The sequence below is a fragment of the Cherax quadricarinatus genome, chromosome 8, assembly GCF_038502225.1.
Source record: "Cherax quadricarinatus isolate ZL_2023a chromosome 8, ASM3850222v1, whole genome shotgun sequence".
NCBI lineage: Eukaryota > Metazoa > Arthropoda > Malacostraca > Decapoda > Parastacidae > Cherax > Cherax quadricarinatus.
Genome location: NC_091299.1, coordinates 3,636,131 through 3,660,827, shown reverse-complemented (window position 1 = coordinate 3,660,827; position 24,697 = coordinate 3,636,131). Strand labels below are relative to the sequence as shown.

General features: G+C 36.5%; 1 protein-coding gene across 19 annotated transcripts in view; it reads right to left on the bottom strand.

Annotated features, from left to right (window-relative positions):
- LOC128685179 (serine/threonine-protein kinase WNK3) overlaps nucleotides 1-24,697 on the bottom strand; it is a 638,681-nt gene that overhangs the window by 107,047 nt on the left and 506,937 nt on the right. For 16 of the 19 annotated variants that reach the window (XM_070082765.1, XM_070082756.1, XM_070082764.1 and 13 more), the window contains 5 exons: nucleotides 16,234-16,479; nucleotides 15,016-15,188; nucleotides 13,511-13,721; nucleotides 12,573-12,671; nucleotides 1,379-1,525 (listed from right to left, as the gene is read on the bottom strand). In XM_070082765.1, coding sequence (XP_069938866.1) covers nucleotides 1,379-1,525; nucleotides 12,573-12,671; nucleotides 13,511-13,721; nucleotides 15,016-15,188; nucleotides 16,234-16,479 — 876 coding nt within the window. The remainder of the gene's footprint in view (nucleotides 1-1,378; nucleotides 1,526-12,572; nucleotides 12,672-13,510; nucleotides 13,722-15,015; nucleotides 15,189-16,233; nucleotides 16,480-24,697) is intronic. The other 3 variants (XM_070082766.1, XM_070082758.1, XM_070082771.1) reach the window with 3 other exon arrangements.

Here is a 24,697-nt window from a genome sequence, read left to right as displayed (position 1 = left end):
TGTCAGTCAGTCAGTTAAGTCAGTCAGTTAAGTCAGTCAATCAAGTCAGTCAAGTCAGTCAGTCAATCAAGTCAGTCAGTCAATCAAGTCAGTCAGTCAATCAAGTCAGTCAGTCAATCAAGTCAGTCAGTCAATCAAGTCAGTCAGTCAATCAAGTCAGTCAGTCAATCAAGTCAGTCAGTCAATCAAGTCAGTCAGTCAATCAAGTCAGTCAGTCAATCAAGTCATTCAGTCAATCAAGTCATTCAATCAAGTCATTCAGTCAATCAAGTCATTCAGTCAGTCAAGTCATTTAGTCAGTTAAGTCAGTAAGTCAAGTCAGTAAGTCAGTCAGTCAGTCAATAAAGTCAGTAAGTCAGATATGGTAATTAAAAGATCAAAACACAATTCACAATTCAACAAGAGAGAGAAGTGGAACTGAACACGTATTATTCACGAAAGCTGGGATGGTGCCACCACTTGTCACATAATAGTATTTTATTCATTCTAGAGTATATATCAGGTTTCTATGTTATTTACATTGTTTATTATGTCATATTAGATGAATTGTGATAGATAAATAAGCCACAGAGTTGATACTAGCGAAATATTGAAGTATTTTGTCATGCCTCCTGACAGCCAGAACAAATTAATTGCATTTAAATTAATTTAAATGAGGAAAATTGACTCAGCATATGAGCAAATCGGGATACGAGGAAGGTCATGAAACGGATTAAACTCGTAAGTATAGGTTCCACTGTACTGTATTACAGGAAATCTCAACTTTTCTTTTTTTTACAACCTCAATATACTGAGCTCCAAACTACACAAGGAAACAATCAAAGGCTAAGCATTATTAAAATAATATTCTATTTATATATTCTACTACTCTCTAATCTCAAGCAATAATATATATTACTGCCCAATTATCTTAAAACAATAATATACAACCTTTCCTCACTTAAAGACATACTTGTTTACCGACGCCTTGGACTTACGATGGGCTTTCTGACCAGTATTCATACCTAAATAATGTATATTAGAGCTGATTTCCTCTATTCTGTTTATTTCAATATGCAGTACACTAATGTATAAACATTTAAAAATATACCAGAAATGTTATAAATGGTGCAAAGGTGACATTAAAACAACATCAAAGATGTTCGACACAAACTCACTACCATTATAGTATGCTCCTCACTTAGCAACGAATTTGTTTAACGACGTGGTCTCAGGAACGGAACTCCGTCGTTAAGTGAGGAGAGGCTGTAGTCTACTACCCTTTTATCTCAAATAATAATACATGTACTATGTTTTAATCACAAGCAAATGCACACTTTTCACTTCAGCTTCTTAAAAACAAAGAGAAAAGAATTGAAAAAGAGAATACAGTGCTCACCTGTTGAATAAGCTCAGTGGTAGGGATATCAGTTGTGCGGTTAGTATAGTGGGGTCCTTGCGGTTGCATCACAACATTTGCCTCCTGGACTGGGACCCCTAAGCTGGTTGTAGTTAGGATACTACCATCAACACTACCGCTGCCACCCTACCACCAACACTAAGGTTAGTCATTTATAAAACAGCCTACTGAGTATTTGATACCTTTCTAAATATAAGGGAAATGTGGTGACTATATCTGATGTAATGGTACTCTGTATTAAGTATTAGTATCTTAATACCAACACCAAGTCACATATTTCTGAAGCACGTTACCTTTGTATAAGGTACAGCATTTGGAGTGAAAAAAGTATATCAATATAATTATATATACTTATTGAGGACCAAATCATTTTTATTTGCAACAATACTGTAATATTATATAAACAAAATACAACCTTAAATAAAACAAATTGTAACGTGATAAAATTAAATGCTGTTTAAGGAGTTATAACACACTATAACACTCACCAATTCACCTAACAGAGTACTCAAAGCTGGTGTTACTGAATTACCACACATGGACCTTCTCATATACAGAAGAAAATATTAAATCCTTAAATCATTATGACCAAACTAATTTGAATACAGAATACAATGAAAACCAACAATCACACTGCATTCCTAGCCATCACTCCTTTACACTAGATGGCATTGTGAAATTTCTAAACAATAATTCACTAAATTGGTTACAAATTAATGGATATACATTACATTTCCATACACACACAGACAGACATGCACATCCATGAATTTGCATTGCAAATTTATTTATGATGTTGTGCAATCAATTACAAACTTAATAGACATGGCTCAATTTTTCATCCTGAAAAATAAGTAAAGATGCAAATATTCTTTATTTGTCACTTATCAGTTGGTCATGCAGAGACCCCTCAGTATACAATACTGTCATGATAGAGTGTATGAAACTAATCTATTATGCACAAGTTAAACTACCAAATGCAATACACTATCTACAACACAAAGCAACAAGTAGCAGTGCAGGCAACCAATTCCCATTAGAAGTGATGCATTCATTGCTTATTATCTTTGACATCATTCAAGTGAAATAAAATCTGAAGGATATTCTTTCCCAAGAGCAATAAATTTCAACTTTCATAAAATTCAAACCTATTGAAAATTACACAAGGAAGTTTTAATGAATGAAGGATAATGTTTATGAATAGAACAACTTAAGTAAAAATCAATACAAAGCTTAAAGGCATTGATTCCTTTTTATTTTATAATCCTTTATGTTATCTACAGTAATACAAATATTTTATAAATGTAACATTATTTTTATAGGGGAATATATTGCACAAAAAGTTAAAGAATTATCCATAAACATTTCTTGTCTCCCTTGTCTTTCTACTGACTTTAATCAAGACTAATGATATAAATTGTTCAAACATGTAAAATAATGTAATTTTTATTAATCATTTACAGCTATGTTAAGTGTCAAGGGAAACCTATAAGTACATACAACATTTTAAATATTATCTTTAGTGTCTTTATTATTAATACAAACTCTGCATGAATAGTATAATCTCTCTTAAATACCTACTGGTCATAGTTCAAATACTGTGCATACTACAGTGGACCCCCAGTTTTCGTCCAGTTCAGATATCGTAAAATTCGGATTTCGATCACTTTTTTCGGCGAATTTTTACCCCAGGTTTCATACATCTGCTTGGAAATCGTCCATATCAGACGCATCTGCCTGGGCCACTCATATGTTCGTGATACTAATACTAATAATAATCACTCTTGGGCACATTAAATGTCTTATTTTAGGTTAATATAGACATTTTCATTAATCCATCTATGATATTTTCTTCAAAATTATATAAGAAACACGTTACATAGCATACAAACATGCAATGTTTACGTGCTATGGAGGTATGCTAGCCAGGCAGAGGGAAAACATTACATTTTCTCTGGTCCAGCATCAGAGAAAATGTGTATGAATCTGTGTTGGCCCAGTTACTGTCCTTAATACCTAACGCTCTTATTTACAATTCTCGGCATGAATTATTCATTACTTCTCCCTTTATGATGGCATCTAAAGGTAGTTGTTAGAAACGATTAAACTCTGTGAACATGGTATGTCGATTGTAATAATATAGCTCTGGGCCGCATTAAATAGGTGTGTAGGTGTAGGTATTTAGCCAAGGCAAGTTACATAGTACCTACATCTACCAGCTACCTACATCTGACTTCCTACAAATAAGTACTACTCACCTCTTGCCCTACATTAAGACTACAAATATTTTAAGGTAAGTAATGAATATACTGTGTATGTATTTTACTTTTTGTGTTTTTTTTTTAATGCCTAATTCTATTACTAACTTAATATAAGTTAGTGTAAACTTGACAACCCTACGTCTGTTGTGGAATCTATTGTGGCTTTGGGGAAGTCCATGGGGTTGGATGCGAGTGGCCAGGAGGTGGAAGAGTTGGTGGATGACCACAGGGAAGAGCTGCAACACTATAGTTCTTTCTTTCTTTCAACGCACCAGCCGTATCCCACCGAGGTGGGGTGGCCCAAAAGGAAAAACGAAAGTTTCTCCTTTCAAATTTAGTAATATATACAGGAGAAGGGGTTACTAGCCCCTTGCTCCAACACTATAGTTCTTCTCTATAAATGTATTTTTTGTTAATATTTTTGGGTGTCTGAAACGGATTAACTGAATTTACGTTATTTCTTATGGGAAATATTACTTAATTTTTCGTCCATTTTGGATTTCGACCGACCTTCTGGAATGGATTAAGGATGAAAACCAGGGGTCCACTGTACTGGTTTTGCAGTACATTATTCTTAACTTGCAATTCTTCATTAACCTTTAAACAGTCCAAACGCACATATGTATACGTTTTTTCAACATTTGAAAGTATGTAAAATAATGTACATCATCGTTTTTTTTTACATTTGAAAATGTGTAAAAAACTTATCTACATTTTTTTTTTGTTATATCTGAAAATATGTAAAAAAACATAGATCTACTTTTGGAGCACTACGGATTTGAGCGTCGATCTATTTGGACCGTTTAAGGGTTAATACACATCACAATTTTCTAAATAAAACCTTGCCTAACTTATACTATTATATTTACTGCACAGCTATTTAAAATTATGGATTCTATTCCAATGTAAATATATACGTATCACGATAATTACGAGTATTAGTAATACTGCGCATATAGGCATGCAACACGATGCTTATTAAAATACACATTAGTTATTAATATAGTAGCACAACAACACAAAAAGTAGAAAAGCTAAACAAAATAAAAGTTGGAGATTTAACAAGACTCACATAGTACGTATATTAAAGAACCACGAGTTCTTTATATTAAAAGACTTTCATGTGCAAAACACAAATTATTATTATTTTAACCTTAAGACCTGATCATGTACGTTTACACCACCTGGAAAATTACCACTGACCTAAATTTACTCAAATTTTTGGATCTCCAAAATAGTCACAATTAGCCTGGTTAGACTTACATCAGAGAAATAAGGTTTGTGCCATAGGTGGGTGAAATAAAAAAAAAAAATTCATGTGCTAAGGACAAAGTGGAAGCTAGAAGATGCTATTACATTTGTTTACAAGTGAACACTCATTACTATGATAAAGGCGAGAGCAGCAGGCAGCCGTGTTGCAACTGTCACAACATTCTGCAGTTAATAAGAAATTTTCATGGTAAACTAGACTAATCTTTGCCTTATAAAGTTTTAATTAATTTGTTTAGCAGAGTGACTAGCAGCTAAATAAACTGAATTTGGGAAGATGAGTGGTATTTAATTTTGTATTGTTGAATACAGTAGATCGTCGTTCAACACAGTTTTGGTTAAAGCATTGTTGAAGAATTGCGGCATATTTTTGTATAACACTTCGTAAAATTAACTTAACACGGTTCAGTTTGAGTAAATATGAGTTTGTGTGATAAGTGACTGATTTGCTGACTTACTAACTTACTTGACTAATTGACTTACTGACTTGACTGACTGACCTGACTGACTTGACTGACTGACTTACTGATTTGACTGATTTATGCACACTCCAGTACGACCATCGACTTCAGCACAAGAACCTCTACCATCCACTTCAAGCCAGTAGGGCCACAGCATAACTCTCCACAAACACCAGCACCCACAATTTAAGGTAAGAAATGCTATTATTTCTGTTGCATTTGTAATATTTAGTAGTAAAAACAACATAATACACCACGACAATGAACTACAACTACATATTCACTTTTATTTTTGTAAGATCTGTTGATCTAAAAACAAGTTGTTTAGCTTTTTGGGGGTTCCCAGGAATGTAACCCTATTTTTTCCTGTAAGTTCTTCAGTTTGTCTAACATGGTTTTAACTACCACGGCATTTTTAGGAACCTAACTACTGTGTTAAACAACAGTCTACTGTAATAAATACTGTATATGCAGTGGCGGCTCATAGCGCCAGTAATACCTATACTATCGTACTGCAGCTCCTATGGACAAGCCACCACTGTGTATATGTGAAATACAGTGCTCATCATTAACCCTATCACTGTCTCCTAAGGAGATCTACAATATTAACTGTAATAATGTTGGTAGAATTACTGACAATATGTTAGGTACAAGGACACAAGTGCAACTAATGTGACATTTTGTGGTACACAATAAAATGTCACATTAGTTAGGCATGTCTTTTTACCTATTACGTTACCGATGCCAGTGTTTCTCACAGATCTACTTTATAAGCACAGTGCCCTGAGATATGCCACAAGCAGTAACTTAGGGCCTAGACATAAGAGAATGAATCTGTGCAGTGGGTGTATACAGTATATATAAAAAAAAATCCTGCCCAACATTGTGTATGACGGGAAAAGAAAAACCTCTGATCTTGTGTTGGGTTTAAAATAATGCCTCTGAGGTGTTTTCTATTAGCTGTTTCTTGGTATTACTTGAAAGATTGGAAGACTAATGACTTTAGTCATTGTCAGACCAGAAGTAGCTTGAAGTAGGCCTCAAAGTGGAAGAAATAGTATATTGGGTTTTTTACTAAGTCTGTTTCAATTATTGGGACAGCCTAAACCATGACCAATCATTCTTAGTTATTCTTTATTAGAGAAATCATGCAAAATTTCAATTTGTGTGATAATGGATTCAAAATGGAGGGCACATGGGACATGATTAATGAACAGAGGAAAGATTGCTTTAGTGGTTGGAATGCCTACAATGTTTATTTTGAAATCTGTTTTTGAATTGGAATTTGTTGAATTTTGTGTAAAATTAGATTAGTAACCTACTTTCTTTGCACTTTAAAGGGCAGTTTCTTACACCCAATCAATAGAACATGAAGTTTACTAATGAAATAGCCAAGAATTGGATCAAACTGGATCAAACAGCAAAACTGCTCAATTGTACCCAGACTGCCAGCTTCATGCCTGTGCAATTCCATAAGTTTTCCATTAAGTTTTGCATTTATGGTATCATTACCTTCACCAAAAAAAAAAAAAAAAAAAAAAAAAAAAAAAAAAAAAAAAAAAAAAAAAAAAAAGATTCTCTACCATTTTAGAAGACTTTTTTTAAATTGCAAAACTGTCAGCACTTTTAATCTTTCTACACATAGCTCAATTAAAGGCTCCCCATTTACATTTACTCCTGGCACCCCAAATTTACCTACTACTCCCTTCACAACATTTTTACTCACTTTAGCATTGAAATCCCCAACCACAAGTATTCTCACACTTGGTTCAAAACTCCTCACGCATTCAATCAACATTTCCCAAAACCTCTCTCTCTCCTCTACACTTCTCTCTTCTCCAGGTGCATATACGCTTACTATAACCCACTTTTCACATCGAACTTTTATTTTACTCCACATAATCCTTGAATTAATACATTTATAGTCCCTCTTTTCCTGCCATATCTTATCCTTCAACATTATTGCTACTCCTTCTTTAGTTCTAACTCTATTTGAAATCCCTGACCTAATCCCATTTATTCCTCTCCACTGAAACTCTCCCACCCCCTTCAGCTTTGTTTCACTTAAAGCCAGGACATCCAGCTTCTTCTCATTCATAACATCCACAATCATCTCTTTCTTATCATTTGCACAACATCCACGCACATTCAGACTTCCCACTTTGACAATTTTCTTCTTATTCTTTTTAGTAATCTTTACAGGAAAAGGGGTTACTAGCCCATTGTTCCCGGCATTTTAGTTGACTTTTACAACACGCATGGCTTATGGAGGAAAGATTCTTATTCCACTTCCCCATGGATATAAAAGGAAAAGTAATAAGACCAAGAACTATTAAGATAAAATCAAAGAAAACTCAGATGAGTGTGTATAAATAAACATGTACATGTATGTGTAGTGTGACCTAAGTGTAAGTAGAAGTAGCAAGACGTACCTGTAATCTTGCATATTTATGAGACAGACAAAAGACACCAGCAATCCTACCATCATGTAAAACAATTACAGGCTTTCATTTTACACTCACTTGGCAGGAAGGTAGTACCTCCCTGGGTGGTTGCTGTCTACCAACCTACTACCTACAATGGATGATGTTATTTTATTTATCTGCAGGATAACTATATTACACTGTGTTACAGTGTCTTAAATTGGAAGTAACTTTTTTTTAAGGTTAATTCTAAAAATACAAACATTTTTTCATACTGGCATTTAAAAATGTATAAACCAGCAGGCAACAGCATTTAATAAGATGTAGAGCTGAAGACTTGCACTGATGTGCAGACAGTGTGTCCTTTTTTTTTTTTCTTGTTCACTTGCATTCAAGAATGATTCTCTTCTTTTAGCAGTGAATGTGGTTATACACAAATTATGAAGATTTAGGAAGTAGCTATGTAATATTTCTTCCTAATTTATTTTGTGTGATTTGGTTTTCCTACACAACAGCTACATAAAATAATACACAAAAGTATGTCATGATTTAAATTATAAAACTTTCTCACCAAAATACAGCACTATGGAGTAAATGGTCACTCATACTCTCAGCTTCAATTTTACCTAAGCAACAGACACTAATATGTTACTATAAATGATAATTCCTATCCCATATTCCCAACAAACATTTATGTCTCACAAGACATCCTACTTGGCTCTCTCCTGTTCCTCACACACATTAATAATCCCCCTAAAACCATCACATAATAAAGATCTTAAATTCCACACATGGAAATCCGTCAACAAACTCAGAATTGTTAAGTAAAAGGACACTTGCAACTAATGTGACATTTTATTGTGGCAACCTTTCACTCTCCAGGAGCTTTATCAAGTCGTTACAAACAATACATGGACACAGAAGGTACATATAAGCTTTGAGTGAGGTGTAGTACAAGTAGAGGTAGTAATAGTAGTTATACAAGCAGTGGAAAAGTCAGCTGGTACATGAAAAAGAAAGGTTACAAAAGCTATGGCTTGGGTAGCATAAAAATAGATTGGGATGTGAGATTGCATCCAACCATATATGTACATTTTCCCAACCTATTTTTATGCTACCCAAGTCATAGCTTTTGTAACCTTTCTTTCTCATGTACCAGCTGACTTTTCCATCACTTGTGCAACTACTACTACTAACACCTCTACTTGTACTACACCTCATTCAAAGCCTATATATACCCTCTGTATCCATGTATTGTTTGTAACGGCTTGACAAATCTCCTGGAGAGCGAAACGTTGCCACAATAAAATGTCACATTAGTTGCACTTGTGTCCTTTTACTTATTATATTGTCGGTAATTCTACCAATATTAATACAAACTCAGAATTAATATAAAGACCTTGACAAGTTTTCTTTTTTAATACAGCAGCCATTTCCTACCAAGATAGGGTCACCTAAAGAAAATAATTTAGCATCATTCATTCAACAACTGTCTTGCCAAAAATGTGTGGGCACTACAAACTGAATGAACCACTTAACTGCAACCTTCCCACCCCTCCTTTAGAATGCAGCACTCACATTCAGCCACTCAGTTTCCTAGTTAACAGTGAAACGTTATTCAACCAAAATAGACTTTCAAGTAAATAAGAGACAAACAAATGTTACGCTGGAAAGCAAATTCCTAGTACGTACTATACAAAAGCACAAAATTTAACTTCTATTCCCATATCCCACACATCTCTAGTAATAAACTGTATGAAAAAGAAGAAGTATATAATTTCAAAGACGTGCTACTATGAAGCAAGCTCTACTAACATTAAATTACTCACTTATATATCCATATATCAAAATGGGGTTTGTGCATGGAGATTACTATCTATAACGAGTATGATGACTGGCTCCAGCAAAAGCAATTCTGTCCTAGTATTGTATATATTCAGGTTATAAGCTTAAAGACAAATTTTCAGCAAAATGTAGAGGTTAACCTATTCATGAGTAATATTTTTGAGAGGTTAAGATTCTCATAATATTCAGGGCCTACTGTACATTAGATTCCTATTTTATTGGGACATGAGAAAAAATTATACTTGATAACCATTTTCACCTTAACCCTTAAACGGTCCAAACAGATCGACGTTCAAATTCATAGTGCTACAAAAGTAGATCTATTTTTTTTTTACATATTTTCAAATATAACAAAAAAAATAATGTAGATAAAAGTTTTTTACACGTTTTCAAATGTAAAACAAAAAAAAAAAAGACCTACATTTTTTTTACATACTTTCAGATGTTGAAAAAACGTATATATACGTTTGGACCGTTTAAGGGTTAAAAAATAAAAGTAATTGATAATATGCAGGTCAGGCTCCAGGATAACCTGGTCAGGTTCCACAGAGACCTAGTCAGGCACTTTTATATTGAGCTCAACTCCTTCCTCCTTTGGTTAAGCTGTTTGATATTAGATTTACTTAGGTTAGGTTAAAGATAATTATCCTAAATTTAAGTAAAATAGTGCAAGTAATCAAAAGTAAAATAAATCCATGAAAGTTGAAGTGAAAAATGCCCTCTTCTCTTAGTTTGCTTACAATACAACACAGGATCACAGCAGAGTTGCCAGATAGGTCACTGATCCCACCCTCAAGACTAACCGATATTTTACTTCTCTTTTCGGTTTATTATGAAATGCAAATCATGGTTGCACAGAAAAATGGTAACAAATGTTACTGCTCAGTTTACTATAGTGTGGGGAGAGAAAGGCGAGTTGAGTGAACCAAGTTAGTTTAACCCTTTGACTGTCGCAACCCCCAATCCTAAGGTGTCTCCTGGTGTCGCAAAATTTAAAAAAAAAAAAAAAATTATTTTTTCTTATGAAATGATAGAGAATTTTTTCCCGATTGTAATGACACCAAAAAAACGAAATTTGATGGAAAACTGACGGAATTATGCTCTCGCGAAGTTAGCGACCTCGGTGCTGTTTACAAATCGGCTATTTCGCCCACTTTGCGCCCTATTTTTGGCTAATTCCATTGTTCCAGTCGCCCAAACTCATAGCTATTTCTTTAGAACTCCATTTTTTCTATTGATTGAGTACAAGAAACTGCCCATTTACCGATTTCAACTACCTAATAATGTGGTCAGAAATTTGCAATTTGGCCAATTTCACGAAAACTAAAAAATATGACAATTTCAAAATAAGGTCCAGAATGAACAATGCAGACATTCCTGGCTCTAAAATAACATTTTCTTTGCTCATCAGTCATGTCTCCAGGCCCCTCTGATATTACTCTTGCTTTCTATTTTGAATTTTTATTCAAACAAAAAATAGAATACTTACTATTATGCAGACTACTGCAATACTGTAATAATTGTATAAATAACATCAACCCATTCATGACTGCATATTAGAATGGCTAGTTGGACATTTATTGGACAATGGCATCATTTGTTTACTTTTGAACATTGGCAAAAATCAAACATTTCCCCTACATTGAGCTCCATTTCTAGGCTCTTTTTATAGTAAAATCAATCAAAATCACCTCTATTTCTATAATATGTTTTCCATTCTATCAAATGAGACCAAGAAAACGAGAATACAACCATAAATACTATACGAAAATAGACCACAAAGTCGGCATTTTAATTAAAAAAATGGTCGGAGTTTTTTTTTTCTCATTATGCACTGCTTGCTCCAGGATTTTTTTTATATGGTGCACACTGACCACACAGACCCATTCTCTCACATGTGGGCCTACCAGCTTTCTCCTGCTTGATTTGAAGCCGCTAGAATTTATGAGTATATATACGTCAAACACGGTACCTCGTAAGACGTATATATACGGCCGCGACAGTCAAAGGGTTAAGGAGAGGAGAAAGAGGGTGTCACATGCTCATTCCCCAACCCTTTTTCCCTACAGTCAATAACTAACACTCCCTTTCCTCATTTTCCCTGGCCTGCTAACTTCCAGTGCATACTAGAAATGGATAACAGTGCTGACAAACAGAATTAAATAATAAATCCAGCACATCACTTGATTTTCAATGCATTTATTCACTGTCATATCACTGCAGAGTGGCAAAGGCCTCTAACAAAAAATCTATTTCCAAAATCTACCACCAGAAGGCTACACTGCCCAAAATTAAAAAAAATAAAAAAAAAATTATTTTATGCTATAGATTTTTTTTGGTTTCATACCAATATGCAGAAATCAAAGGATAACAGTGTTAATTTTAGAAGGAACTTTCATTTTAAGAATACACACATTTGAAGCTTCCTATCAATGTAAAGGGCCTTTTCAAGATACTGTCTAGAAACAAAGCAGCATGAGAAAAACAAAAACAAAAAATATAAAAAATACACAGGACAAAACCATAAGATATCCCCTACTGGGTATACCTAATTAGGAAAACTAAACATAAAATATACTATTATAACACAACAATGAAAATATTGCAATGAGGTTAATGTTACAGCCAGGAAACCAATCAAGAGGACATCAGCCACCCATTTAATGTTAGTAACAAGCCTAAAGCTTACAGTAGTAGAAAGTACAGTTCAATTTACATGCAGTAGCATAATGGCTGTGCTTGTGTCCTGGCTTAGGTCACCAGAGCAAGTTGTGACACAAATTACCACAAGACAAGATGGAGGCCTAGAAATTATGTCAAGCACATGTGAAACAGGACAATGACAAGCCCAGGGAAATAGTAGCAACAGATCCTTAGGCTGGCCAAGGAACAAGAACTCTGTGGTGGCGCCCACCTCAGGAGCCAAAACGTGGAAGAAGGCGGGGCAGGTTTTGTAGTTGGTAGATGGCGACCAGAGGGCCCTTGTACACCGCGATGCCCCAGAATTCAGCACCTACAACACTTTGCCATCAGGGCTTATTTCATATACAGTGGGACCTCTTCATCTAATACCATAAAGGCATAAACTCATGTGTTCATCAATGATATTTTACAAAATGCAATGCCACATCATTTTAACATTATCTGACACTGAAAATCAATGCCTTACAGAGAAACATCAAACTGAGGATCCACTGTACATATATCCACAAAGACACACCAATAGCTTTGAAGCTTTAACAGAAATACAGATGAGTCATTTTCCAGTAGTATAATAAGCAATCTAAAGAGAAAATGAAGAAATGTATTATACTGAAAATAAATAATGTTTGAAAGATAAAAAATAACCAGTAATATGCAACTACATGAAGATATGATAATCTGACTTTTACATTGGATCCAATAAATCAAATGAGGAAGAAAAAAGCAACAACATATGTGCAAGCTACCTACATAAATTCTAAATAATACTTTGTGCAAAAAATATTATTTGATGGTTAGATACATAATAACAACCATAGCACAACAGACAATACATTCATTCAGAGTTAGATATAGCTACAGGACCATATAAAGCACACAATATACCAGTCTTCCATGCAACGTCTGTCGATTTTACACATCACAAGAATACAGTAATTAACATTTAGGAGTAAATCTAAACAATGAGTTAAAACCATTAAAAAATCAAAGTACAATACTTTAACGAGACTAAACTAACAGATGTATATATTTTGTGGTGCTAAGCAGACAGTAAGTATGAATAACAGAGAAGCATTGCTCATTCAAATTTTGTTTCATATGAAATCAAGAAAAATATTTGAAAACAAGCTTTCACATTTAAAGACTCACCCCTGCCAGTTGCATACTAAGTTCTTGGCTGAAGGTAGGTTGAGTAGCTAGAGAGATTGGAGTACCAGGATGGCTGGGTGCAGACAGTGGGGCAGACATTGGAGGGAGAGTATGCGAAGAAGACAATGAAAGCGGAGGAACAGTGCCTCCAGACGTCCCCAGCTGTTGCAACTTTCGAGCCAGCTCTGACAGGTTGCTGTTAGCAGTCACACTGGAAATAACCATTATTTTAATTACACTGACATATTACAGTGTCAAATTTTCCAAATTCAACTTGTAACCTTGGCAATGAAATAAAACTTTTCATTTTGTTAATAAATTCACAAATAAATTGCATTTACACTTCTCTAGTATTTTATGTAAACCTTTTCACATAAAAAAAAATAAACCACAAAACCCCTCGCTTGAGAGAGGAACATTAGGATGAGATTTTAGTCATTGGTTCAGAGTTGGCCATTGGTTAACTATGGACCTTTCTTACTCATAAATGATTAAGAAAGTTACAGAAAGCCAGAAGACAGGATGGGGGGGAATGAGGAGGGAGTAGTGCTAGTACTAATAGTAGTACTAGCACTAATAGTAGTACCAATTATGGTAGCAGCACCATAGTACTAGGAATAGAATTAGTAACAGTAGTACTAGTAGTAATAGCACTAGTGGTACTAGTAACAATTCCTCTAGTAATAGTACTAGAAACGATAGTAATAGCAATACCAGTAGTATTCTTGTAATGAGGAGGTAGTAGTGATAAGGGTAAAAGAAAAGGTAGCAGCAATAATACTGATAATAATGTTGTAGTAGTAGTATAATAATAGTGGTGGTATAATAATATAGTAGTGTAAAAGAACAAGAGAACAGAGGAGCACTGAAGGAAGGCCTACAGGATTAGGGCAAAATGCCACAGGACAAAATTATACATTTCTAAAGCAGAACCTCTCATTTTTACATGTTTTGTTGATAATGCATTTTTAATTTATCAAGATTCAGTAAAATCCTTCATGTTTTGGCCTGAGCATTTATGCCATAAACTTGAGGAAAAATTTCAAATCAGGCTGCTTCCCATTAGCAACTTTTTCTTCTGTGACTAAAGCTCCTGACTGTTTAGGGAAAGGCAAACTAGCTTGATGTAAAAATGCAGTCAGTTTGTGGATGTGTTCCATACCATCCTCTCTCTCTCATGTTTACAGCTCTATATCTGGGATCTTTTCAAAGCTGTATCTTATCTCTGGATATTAAACCACGGCACCAAAAAAAAAAAAAAAAATACCAGTGATGTTGAAGGTGTCAAGAAGCTCAAAACTATGCCTGTTTTGATAAAATTAAAGTTTATTGATATGCTTAAAGATGGTACACATGTGAAGGAGATGGCACATGCCTTTGACATTAGAAAATCAACAATTTGTTCAACTAGAGACAATGAGGTGACCATAAACAAATGCTACCAGAATTTACCTTGCAGTATATTTAGGAGTCCTCTACATTGAAATTTTTTAAAATTAAATTACCTGTCACTCTTCTCCAGGGAATTCTGCTGTGAGAGTTTGGCCTGATGATCAGAGGTGTAGGTGTTTTCCGGGGTACAGTGATGTGGAGGAGTGGGACCTCCTGATCCTGGCTGTGATGTCGCTACAGATGATGCTACTGTCATGCCTACACCACTCACCCAACCATCATTCTGCTACAGAAGGTAAAAAATTCCTTGTGAACTTCCATATTGTTACAATGAGTTGAATGACAATGTTTGTGCACCTCCAGAGGAAGAATGATGTGTTTTCTTCAGGTCACCTGCCTTTGTGGGATATAGCCAATGTGCTAAAACTAAGAAATAATTAATATACTATGTGTATGTATATATGTACAGTATATGTATGTACTCACCTCACCTATTTCTGGCTGTGAAAGGTCCATTCTCAGATTCTGGCCCTGCATCTTGCCATTCTCTAATTCACTCCCTCTTAGCCTTGTGGGTCCTATTGCACCTACTCTTGAAACTATGCAATGAACCTGCCTCCACCACTTCCTCATCAAAATCATTCTACTTCCTGACCACTAAGACTGAAGAAATATTTCCAAACACCCCTGTGGATCATCTGTGCCTTTAATTTCCCTAGGGTCCTGCTCCTTCCTCTCAAATAACCTATTCCAGTCTACCTTATCAATTTCCCTGAGTATATTTATGTTATGTCCCCCCTTTGATCCTCTAGCCCTGAATGTCACTAGATTCAATTCCATTAATCTCTCCTCAAAAGCCCATGCCCCTTAACTCGTGAACAATCCTCGTTGTGTTGGGGTATGCGCGCGCTCATGCATGTGTGTTCGTGCATGTCCTGTCTATACATATTTCTAAACTAAACTTTTCTTAAATACCACTTTACTAAAACAATGTTTATTGGTCTGCTTGAATGCTAACAAATATAGTACATTTTACATTTGTAATTTTGTCTAGCACTAATTCTGTCTAGCAAGAACCAGATTTCAAATATCAACAACATGTCTTTCAATCATACTAGACATACTTTTAAGAGAAGTTAGTCTCATTAATGTGTACATGTTATGGTGATGTCAGGACTCTAACCATCAGCAATGAAGTCGTCTCAGCAAACTTTGGAGAATGACTGCTATATAACATTAAAGAAAATATTTATAGTGCAAAAAAATATGGTTTATGATAGAACAGTGTGAAGAGATAGGCAGAATGTGGCAGTAGAGTGAGCAAACATTACCTGTTGATCTTGTGATGGTAGAAGCACAATAGAGGCAGAGGAGGTTGGTACAGGCAGAGCAGCAGTAGAGGAAGCAGTAATGGAGTCTGACTTAGGGGAGTCATCCATGAGAGGGTTAGGAGTGGAAGTTATAGTTTCCTCTTGCTGCTGGATAACTCTGCCACCTGACCCCCCACCCGCCTCCTCACTAGGTATCTGCTTGCGCTCTACCACAGGACTCACCAGGAATCGAGACGTCCTGAAAGCCTAAGACCACAAGCCTGCTGTGTCAGTCACAACTTGAAATACCAGAACTCAAACAAAATATTGCAGCATGCTATAAAAACAAAATGACTTTAAAGATTTAATTAGTAAAGGGTGTCAAACAGTCCATTTATTTTAGCAGAATTTTAAAGGATTTAAAAATTATACACTAGTATAAATGAAAAAATTATAATGAATTACATAATGCTTCATACGTTAATTTAGAAAAATACCGATTCTGCAGCCAATAATTTTAGATAAGTTTATACAAATTTGTCATGATATTCCTGTTTAGTAACCAATATTGAGTATTTTATTTCAATACACAATTTAGTACTGTCACCAAAATTGTGTAGCTCACATTTTAAATTTATTAGGTTGAGTCTTGCCTAAAATGCTATACTCTTTACTATATGCAGCATATGGGAATCTTTATTCAGGAAACGTTTCGCCACACAGTGGCTTCATCAGTCCAATACAAAGAGATTGAAGGCGTGAACACATCGACTCCAGGCTGAGGAGTATGAGGTAATCATACTCCTCAGCCTGGAGTCGATGTTACGCCATCCTCTTTGTATTGGACTGATGAAGCCACTGTGTGGCGAAACGTTTCCTGAATAAAGATTCCCGTATGCTGCATAAGTGTCTCAATCTTCAACTTGTCGGTTTTTCAAACCATTCATCACACTCTTTACTATAAAAGATATGGGCTACACAACCTGTACCATTGTAATCTGCAATTTCCTCATTCGTACCCATGTACTAAACAACATTATTCGAAAGGAGATAACACTGCACTGTTATTAACTTTCAAACTGATGGTGAAGCAAATCTACATTGGTGTGGGGAACCGGACACGGTGGAAATACAATGACAATTAAGTATAATGGACTAATAGGGAAGAGGGGTGCTCATTTAAATGAAAGTTCATTGTATCAAAATGTCCAAAGCAGCAGACATGGTCCATTGTATGGAGAGCCTACTGGACATGCACACTACTGCTAATGGACAAAATCTCAATGAAGCAGACCTAGTCCACTATATTGAACATTTGTCTGGCCCAATATTTTGTCCTTATAGGCAAAATCTGTTTCACAGGTAAAAAGAATCTATTATGCTGAAGTTTCACTTTATATACAAACATCAATGAAGGCTCAAATGAAGCCATACATGACTTAATTTATTTTTGTTTTTCAACACGTCAGCACTCTCCCACCAAGGCAGGGTTACCCCAAAAATAAAGAAACACTTTAACCATCATTCACACATCATCATTGTCTTTGCAGAGGGACCTAGATATGACAGTGCAGATGTCACTCCGAACAACCAATATCTCAAACCCTTCCTTTAAAGTGCAGGCATTGTACTTCCCACCTTCAGGACTCAAATCCGGCTAACCGGTTTCCCTGAATCCCTTCACAGAATATTACCCTGCCCACACTCCAATAACTCGTCAAGTCCCAAAAACCATTCATCTCCATACACTCCTATCTAACATGCTCACAAATGCCTGCTGTATGTCCAAGCCCCTTGCACACAAAACCTCTTTCAGTCCCTCCCTCCATCCTTTTCTAGGATGACCCCTACCCCTCCTCCCCTCCATTACAGATTTATACACCCTCCAAGTCATCCTATTTTACTCCATCCTCTCTAAATGACCACAGCCCTCTGAATAATACATTTAGTAATTTCACACCACCTACTCCTAATTTCCACACTACGCATTCTCTGCATAATATTTACACCACACATTGCCCTTAGACACATCTTCACTGCCTCCAGCCTCCTCCTTGCTGCAGCATTTACAACCCATGCTTCTCACCCACATAAGAGTGTTGGTACCACTATACTCTTATACATTCCCTTCTTTGCCTCCATGGATAACATTCTTTGTCTCCACATATATCCCAATGCACTCACCCACCCTTTATCCTTCATCAAATCTAGGGTTTACCTCTTCCTTTAAAAACCCATCCAATGACAAGTCTACTCCTAAATATATGAACATATTTACTCCCTCCAATGTGATATCCAATTTTTCTTTACCTAACTCGTTTGATACCCTCATCACATTACCCTATCTATGTTCACTTTCACCTTTCTTCCTTTACACACCTTCCCAAACTCGTCCACTAACCTTTGCATCTTCTCTTTAGAATCTCCCAAAAACATAGTATCATCAGCAAAAAGAAACTGTGTTAATTCCCATTTTGTATTATTATTTTTTTATTTTTTAACAAGTCGCTCGTCTCCCACCGAGGCAGAGTGACCCAAAAAGAAAGAAAATCCCCAAAAAGGAAATACTAAAACAGTAGAAGGAGTTATGCCATAAAATTAATGTTCAACGACACGACTGAGAGAACACAAGTGATCGAGCCCACAATCAGGCCAAGTCTGATTTGATTCCCCATAATTTAATCCCACCTCTCTCCCCAACACCCTAGCATTTACATCTTTTACAACCCAATCTATAAATATGTTAAACAACCATGGTGATATTACATATCACCTGTCTAAAACCTACTTCTACTGGGAAGCAATCCCCTCTCTCTCCTATACACCCTAGCCTGAGCCTCACTATCCTCATAAAAACTCTTTACAGCATTTAGTAACTTATTACCTATTCCATACACTTGCAACATCTGCCACATTGTTCCCCTATCCACCCTATCGTATGCCTTTTCTAAATCCAAAAATGCAACAAAAACTTCCTTGCCTTTACCTAAATATTGTTAACTTACATGCTTCAATGTAAACACTTGGTCTACACATCCCCTACTCATTCTAAAGCCTCCTTGTACATCTGCGATCCTGCTCTCCGTCTTACCTCTAATTCTTTCAATAATAACCCTACCATACAATTTACCTAGTAAACTCAGTAAACTTTTTTTTTTTTTTTTTCAACAAGTCGGCCGTCTCCCACCAAGGCAGGGTGACCCAAAAAAGAAAGAAAATCCCCAAAAAGAAAATACTTTCATCATCATTCAACACTTTCACCACACTCGCACATTATCACTGTTTTTGCAGAGGTGCTCAGAATACAACAGTCTAGAAGCATACACATATAAAGATACACAACATATCCCTCCAAACTGCCAATATCCCAAACCCCTCCTTTAAAGTGCAGGCATTGTACTTCCCATTTCCAGGACTCAAGTCCGACTATATGAAAATAACCGGTTTCCCTGAATCCCTTCACTAAATATTACCCTGCTCACACTCCAACAGATCGTCAGGTCCCAAGTACCATTCGTCTCCATTCACTCCTATCTAACACGCTCACGCACGCTTGCTGGAAGTCCAAGCCCCTTGCCCACAAAACCTCCTTTACCCCCTCTCTACAACCCATTCAAGGACGACCCCTACCCCGCCTTCCTTCCCCTATAGATTTATATGCTTTCCATGTCATTCTACTTTGATCCATTCTCTCTAAATGACCAAACCACCTCAACAACCCCTCTTCTGCCCTCTGACTAATACTTTTATTAACTCCACACCTTCTCCTAATTTCCACACTCCGAATTTTCTGCATAATATTTACACCACACATTGCCCTTAAACAGGACATCTCCACTGCCTCCAACCGTCTCCTCGCTGCTGCATTTACCACCCAAGCTTCACACCCATATAAGAGTGTTGGTACTACTATACTTTCATACATTCCCTTCTTTGCCTCCATAGATAACGTTTTCTGACTCCACATATACCTCAACGCACCACTCACCTTTTTTCCCTCATCAATTCTATGATTAACCTCATCCTTCATAAATCCATCCGCCGACATGTCAACTCCCAAGTATCTGAAAACATTCACTTCTTCCATACTCCTCCTCCCCAATTTGATATCCAATTTTTCTTTATCTAAATCATTTGACACCCTCATCACCTTACTCTTTTCTATGTTCACTTTCAACTTTCTACCTTTACACACATTCCCAAACTCATCCACTAACCTTTGCAATTTTTCTTTAGAATCTCCCATAAGCACAGTATCATCAGCAAAAAGTAACTGTGTCAATTCCCATTTTGAATTTGATTCCCCAAAATTTAATCCCACCCCTCTCCCGAACACCATAGCATTTACTTCCTTTACAACCCCATCTATAAATATATTAAACAACCATGGTGACATTACACATCCCTGTCTAAGACCTACTTTTACCGGGAAGTAGTCTCCCTCTCTTCTACACACCCTAACCTGAGCCTCACTATCCTCATAAAAACTCTTTACAGCATTTAATAACTTACCACCTATTCCATATACATGTACTTGCAACATCTGCCACATTGCTCCTCTATCCACTCTATCATATGCCTTTTCTAAATCCATAAATGCAATAAAAACTTCCCTACCTTTATCTAAATACTGTTCACATATATGCTTCAATGTAAACACTTGATCTACACATCCCCTACCCACTCTGAAACCTTCTTGCTCATCCGCAATCCTACATTCTGTCTTACCTCTAATTCTTTCAATTATAACCCTACCGTACACTTTTCCTGGTATACTCAGTAAGCTTATTCCTCTATAATTTTTACAGTCTCTTTTGTCCCCTTCCCTTTATATAAAGGGACTATACATGCTCTCCGCCAATCCCTAGGTACCTTCCCCTCTTTCATACATTTATTAAACAAATATACCAACCACTCCAACACTATATCCCCCCCTGCTTTTAACATTTCTGTCATGATCCCATCAGTTCCAGCTGCTTTACCCCCTTTCATTTTACATAATGCCTCACATACCTCCCCCACACTTACATTCTGCTCTTCTTCACTCCTAAAAGATGGTATACCTCCCTGACCAGTGCATGAAATTACTGCTTCTGTTTCTTCCTTAACATTTAAAAATTCCTCAAAATATTCTCGCCATCTCCCCAATACCTCCATCTCCCCATCTACTAACTCCCCTACTCTGTTTTTAACTGACAAATCCATATTTTCCCTAGGCTTTCTTAACTTGTTTAACTCACTCCAAAATTTTTTATTTTCATTAAAATTTCTTGACAGTGCCTCTCCCACTCTATCATCTGCTCTCCTTTTGCACTCTCTCACCACTCTCTTTACCTTTCTTTTACTCTCCATATACTCTGCTCTTCTTATAACACTTCTGCTTTGTAAAAACCTCTCATAAGCTACCTTTTTCTCTTTTATCACACCCTTTACTTCATCATTCCACCAATCACTCCTCTTTCCTCCTGCTCCCACCCTCCTATAACCACAAACTTCTGCCCCACATTCAAATACTGCATTTTTAAAACTATTCCAACCCTCTTCAACCCCCCCACTACTCATCTTTGCACTAGCCCACCTTTCTGCCAATAGTCGCTTATATCTCACCCGAACTTCCTCCTCCCTTAGTTTATACACTTTCACCTCCCTCTTACTTGTTGTTGCCACCTTCCTCTTTTCCCATCTACCTCTTACTCTAACTGTAGCTACAACTAAATAATGATCCAATATATCAGTTGCCCCTCTATAAACATGTACATCCTGGAGCCTACCCATCAACCTTTTATCCACCAATACATAATCTAATAAACTACTTTCTTTACATGCTACATCATACCTTGTATATTTATTTATCCTCTTTTTCATAAAATATGTATTACTTATTACCAAATTTCTTTCTACACATAGCTCAATTAAAGGCTCCCCATTTACATTTACCCCTGGCACCCCAAATTTACCTACTACTCCCTCCATAACATTTTTACCCACTTTAGCATTGAAATCCCCAACCACCATTACTCTCACACTTGATTCAAAACTCCCCACACATTCACTCAACATTTCCCAAAATCTCTCTCTCTCCTCTACACTTCTCTCTTCTCCAGGTGCATACACGCTTATTATAACCCACTTTTCACATCCAATCTTTATTTTACTCCACATAATCCTTGAATTAATACATTTATAGTCCCTCTTTTCCTGCCATAGCTTATCCTTCAACATTATTGCTACTCCTTCTTTAGCTCTAACTCTATTTGAAACCCCTGACCTAATCCCATTTATTCCTCTCCACTGAAACTCTCCCACCCCCTTCAGCTTTGTTTTACTTAAAGCCAGGACATCCAGCTTCTTCTCATTCATCACATCCACAATCATCTCTTTCTTATCATCTGCACAACATCCACGCACATTCAGACTTCCCACTTTGACAATTTTCTTCTTCTTATTCTTTTTAGTAATCTTTACAGGAAAAGGGGTTACTAGCCCATTGTTCCCGGCATTTTAGTTGACTTTTACAACACGCATGGCTTACGGAGGAAAGATTCTTATTCCACTTCCCCATGGATATAAAAGGAAAATTAATAAGACCAAGAACTATTAAGATAAAATCAAAGAAAACTCATCTGAGTGTGTATAAATAAATGTGTACATTTATGTGTAGTGTGACCTAAGTGTAAGTAGAAGTAGCAAGACATGCCTGTAATCTTGCATATTTATGAGACAGACAAAAGACATCAGCAATCCTACCATCATGTAAAACAATCACAGGCTTTCGTTTTACACTCACTTGGCAGGACGGTAGTACCTCCCTGGGTGGTTGCTGTCTACCAACCTACTACCTTATTCCCCTATAATTTTTTCGTTCTCTTTTGTCTCCCTTCCCTTTATATAAAGGAACTATACACACACACTGCCAAACCCTAGGTACCTTCCTCTCTTTCATGCACTTATTAAACAAAAGTACCAACCACTCCAAAACTATATCCCCACCTCCTTTTTAATATTTCTGTCATGATCCCAAGAGTTCCAGCTGCTCTACCCCCTTTCATTCTACCTGATGCCTAATGTACCTAATCACATCCAGTTCCTCATCACTCCTAAGAAATATTATACCTCCCAGACCAATGCATGAAATTACTGCCTCTCTCTTCATCAACAAAATAGTAGTAGGTTGGTAGACAGCAACCACCCAGGTAGGTACTACTGTCCTATCAAGTGAGTGTAGACAGAAACTGCTATTTCTTTTACATGAGGGTAGGAGTGCTGCTGTCTTTTTTTTTCTGTCTCAAACACAGGATAACAGGTATATTTTGCCACTTTTTACTTACACTTAGGTCACACTACACATGCAAGCACACATTTATGTATACACACTCATCTGAGTTTTCTTTGATATTATCTTAATAGTTCTTGTAAAGTAAAAGGACACAAGTGCAACTAATGTGACATTTATTGTGGCAACGTTTCGCTCTCCAGGAGCTTTATCAAGCCATTACAAACAATACATGGACACAGAGGGTATATAAAGGCTCAGAGTGAGGTGAATACTAGTGAGGTACCATTTCGATGTTCACTAGTGGTAGTAGTAGTAGTAGTGGTAGTGACAAAAGTAATACAATATGGTAGAGCAATTAATTCGTACATGAGTAAAAGGATATAAAAGCTATTACTTGGGTAATATAAAAATAGGTTGGACAAATGTAAACTGGAATGAGGCAGCTTGTTTCAGTGTTCACTCTCTGTGCTTTGTGTAGTATAACAGGAGAGACTATGTGATGGCAGGGTTTACTGTTTTCAGGAGGATTCTTGCTAAGACTTCGGAGATGGTGAAGCTGCCGTTGTTTTGTTTAATTGTATTCGAAACAGCGATCAGTGCTGATTCAAGGCACTTGCGTGTGCGGAAATTATTTTCTTTTATCACTAATTGGGCGTCTCTGAATTTCATAAGATGATTGGTGGAATTTCGGTGTTGTACACAGGCGTTGTTTAAGTTGTCGTTCCTACATGCGTATATGTGTTCATTGAGGCGGGTGTCGAGGTTTCTTGCTGTTTCACCTACGTAGATCTTGTCACAGCCTCCACAGGGTATAGTGTAAACTCCTGCATTGACTGATTCGTGGTGCTTGGGTTTTGTCCTGGTTAGATCCTTTATTGAAGTGGTAGAAGCGATGGCGACTCTGGTGTTAGCTTGTGAAAGTACTTTTGAGACGTTTAGTGCAACCTGGCTGTTGGGAAGAATTATAACGGGATCTTCAGGCAAGGCTCAACGCAGTTGAACCAGCGATCCAGTTTACACTAGAAGAAGAGTCCAATGACAAGCTACCTTTCCTCGACGTCCTCATTCACAAAGTAGACAACAACCTAAGATTTCAAGTTTATCGGAAACCCACCAATAAAAATGATCTCACACACTTCTATTCCAGTCAAGATACCAAGACCAAAAGAGGCATCATCATTGGGTTTTTCCTAAGAGCATACCGAATTT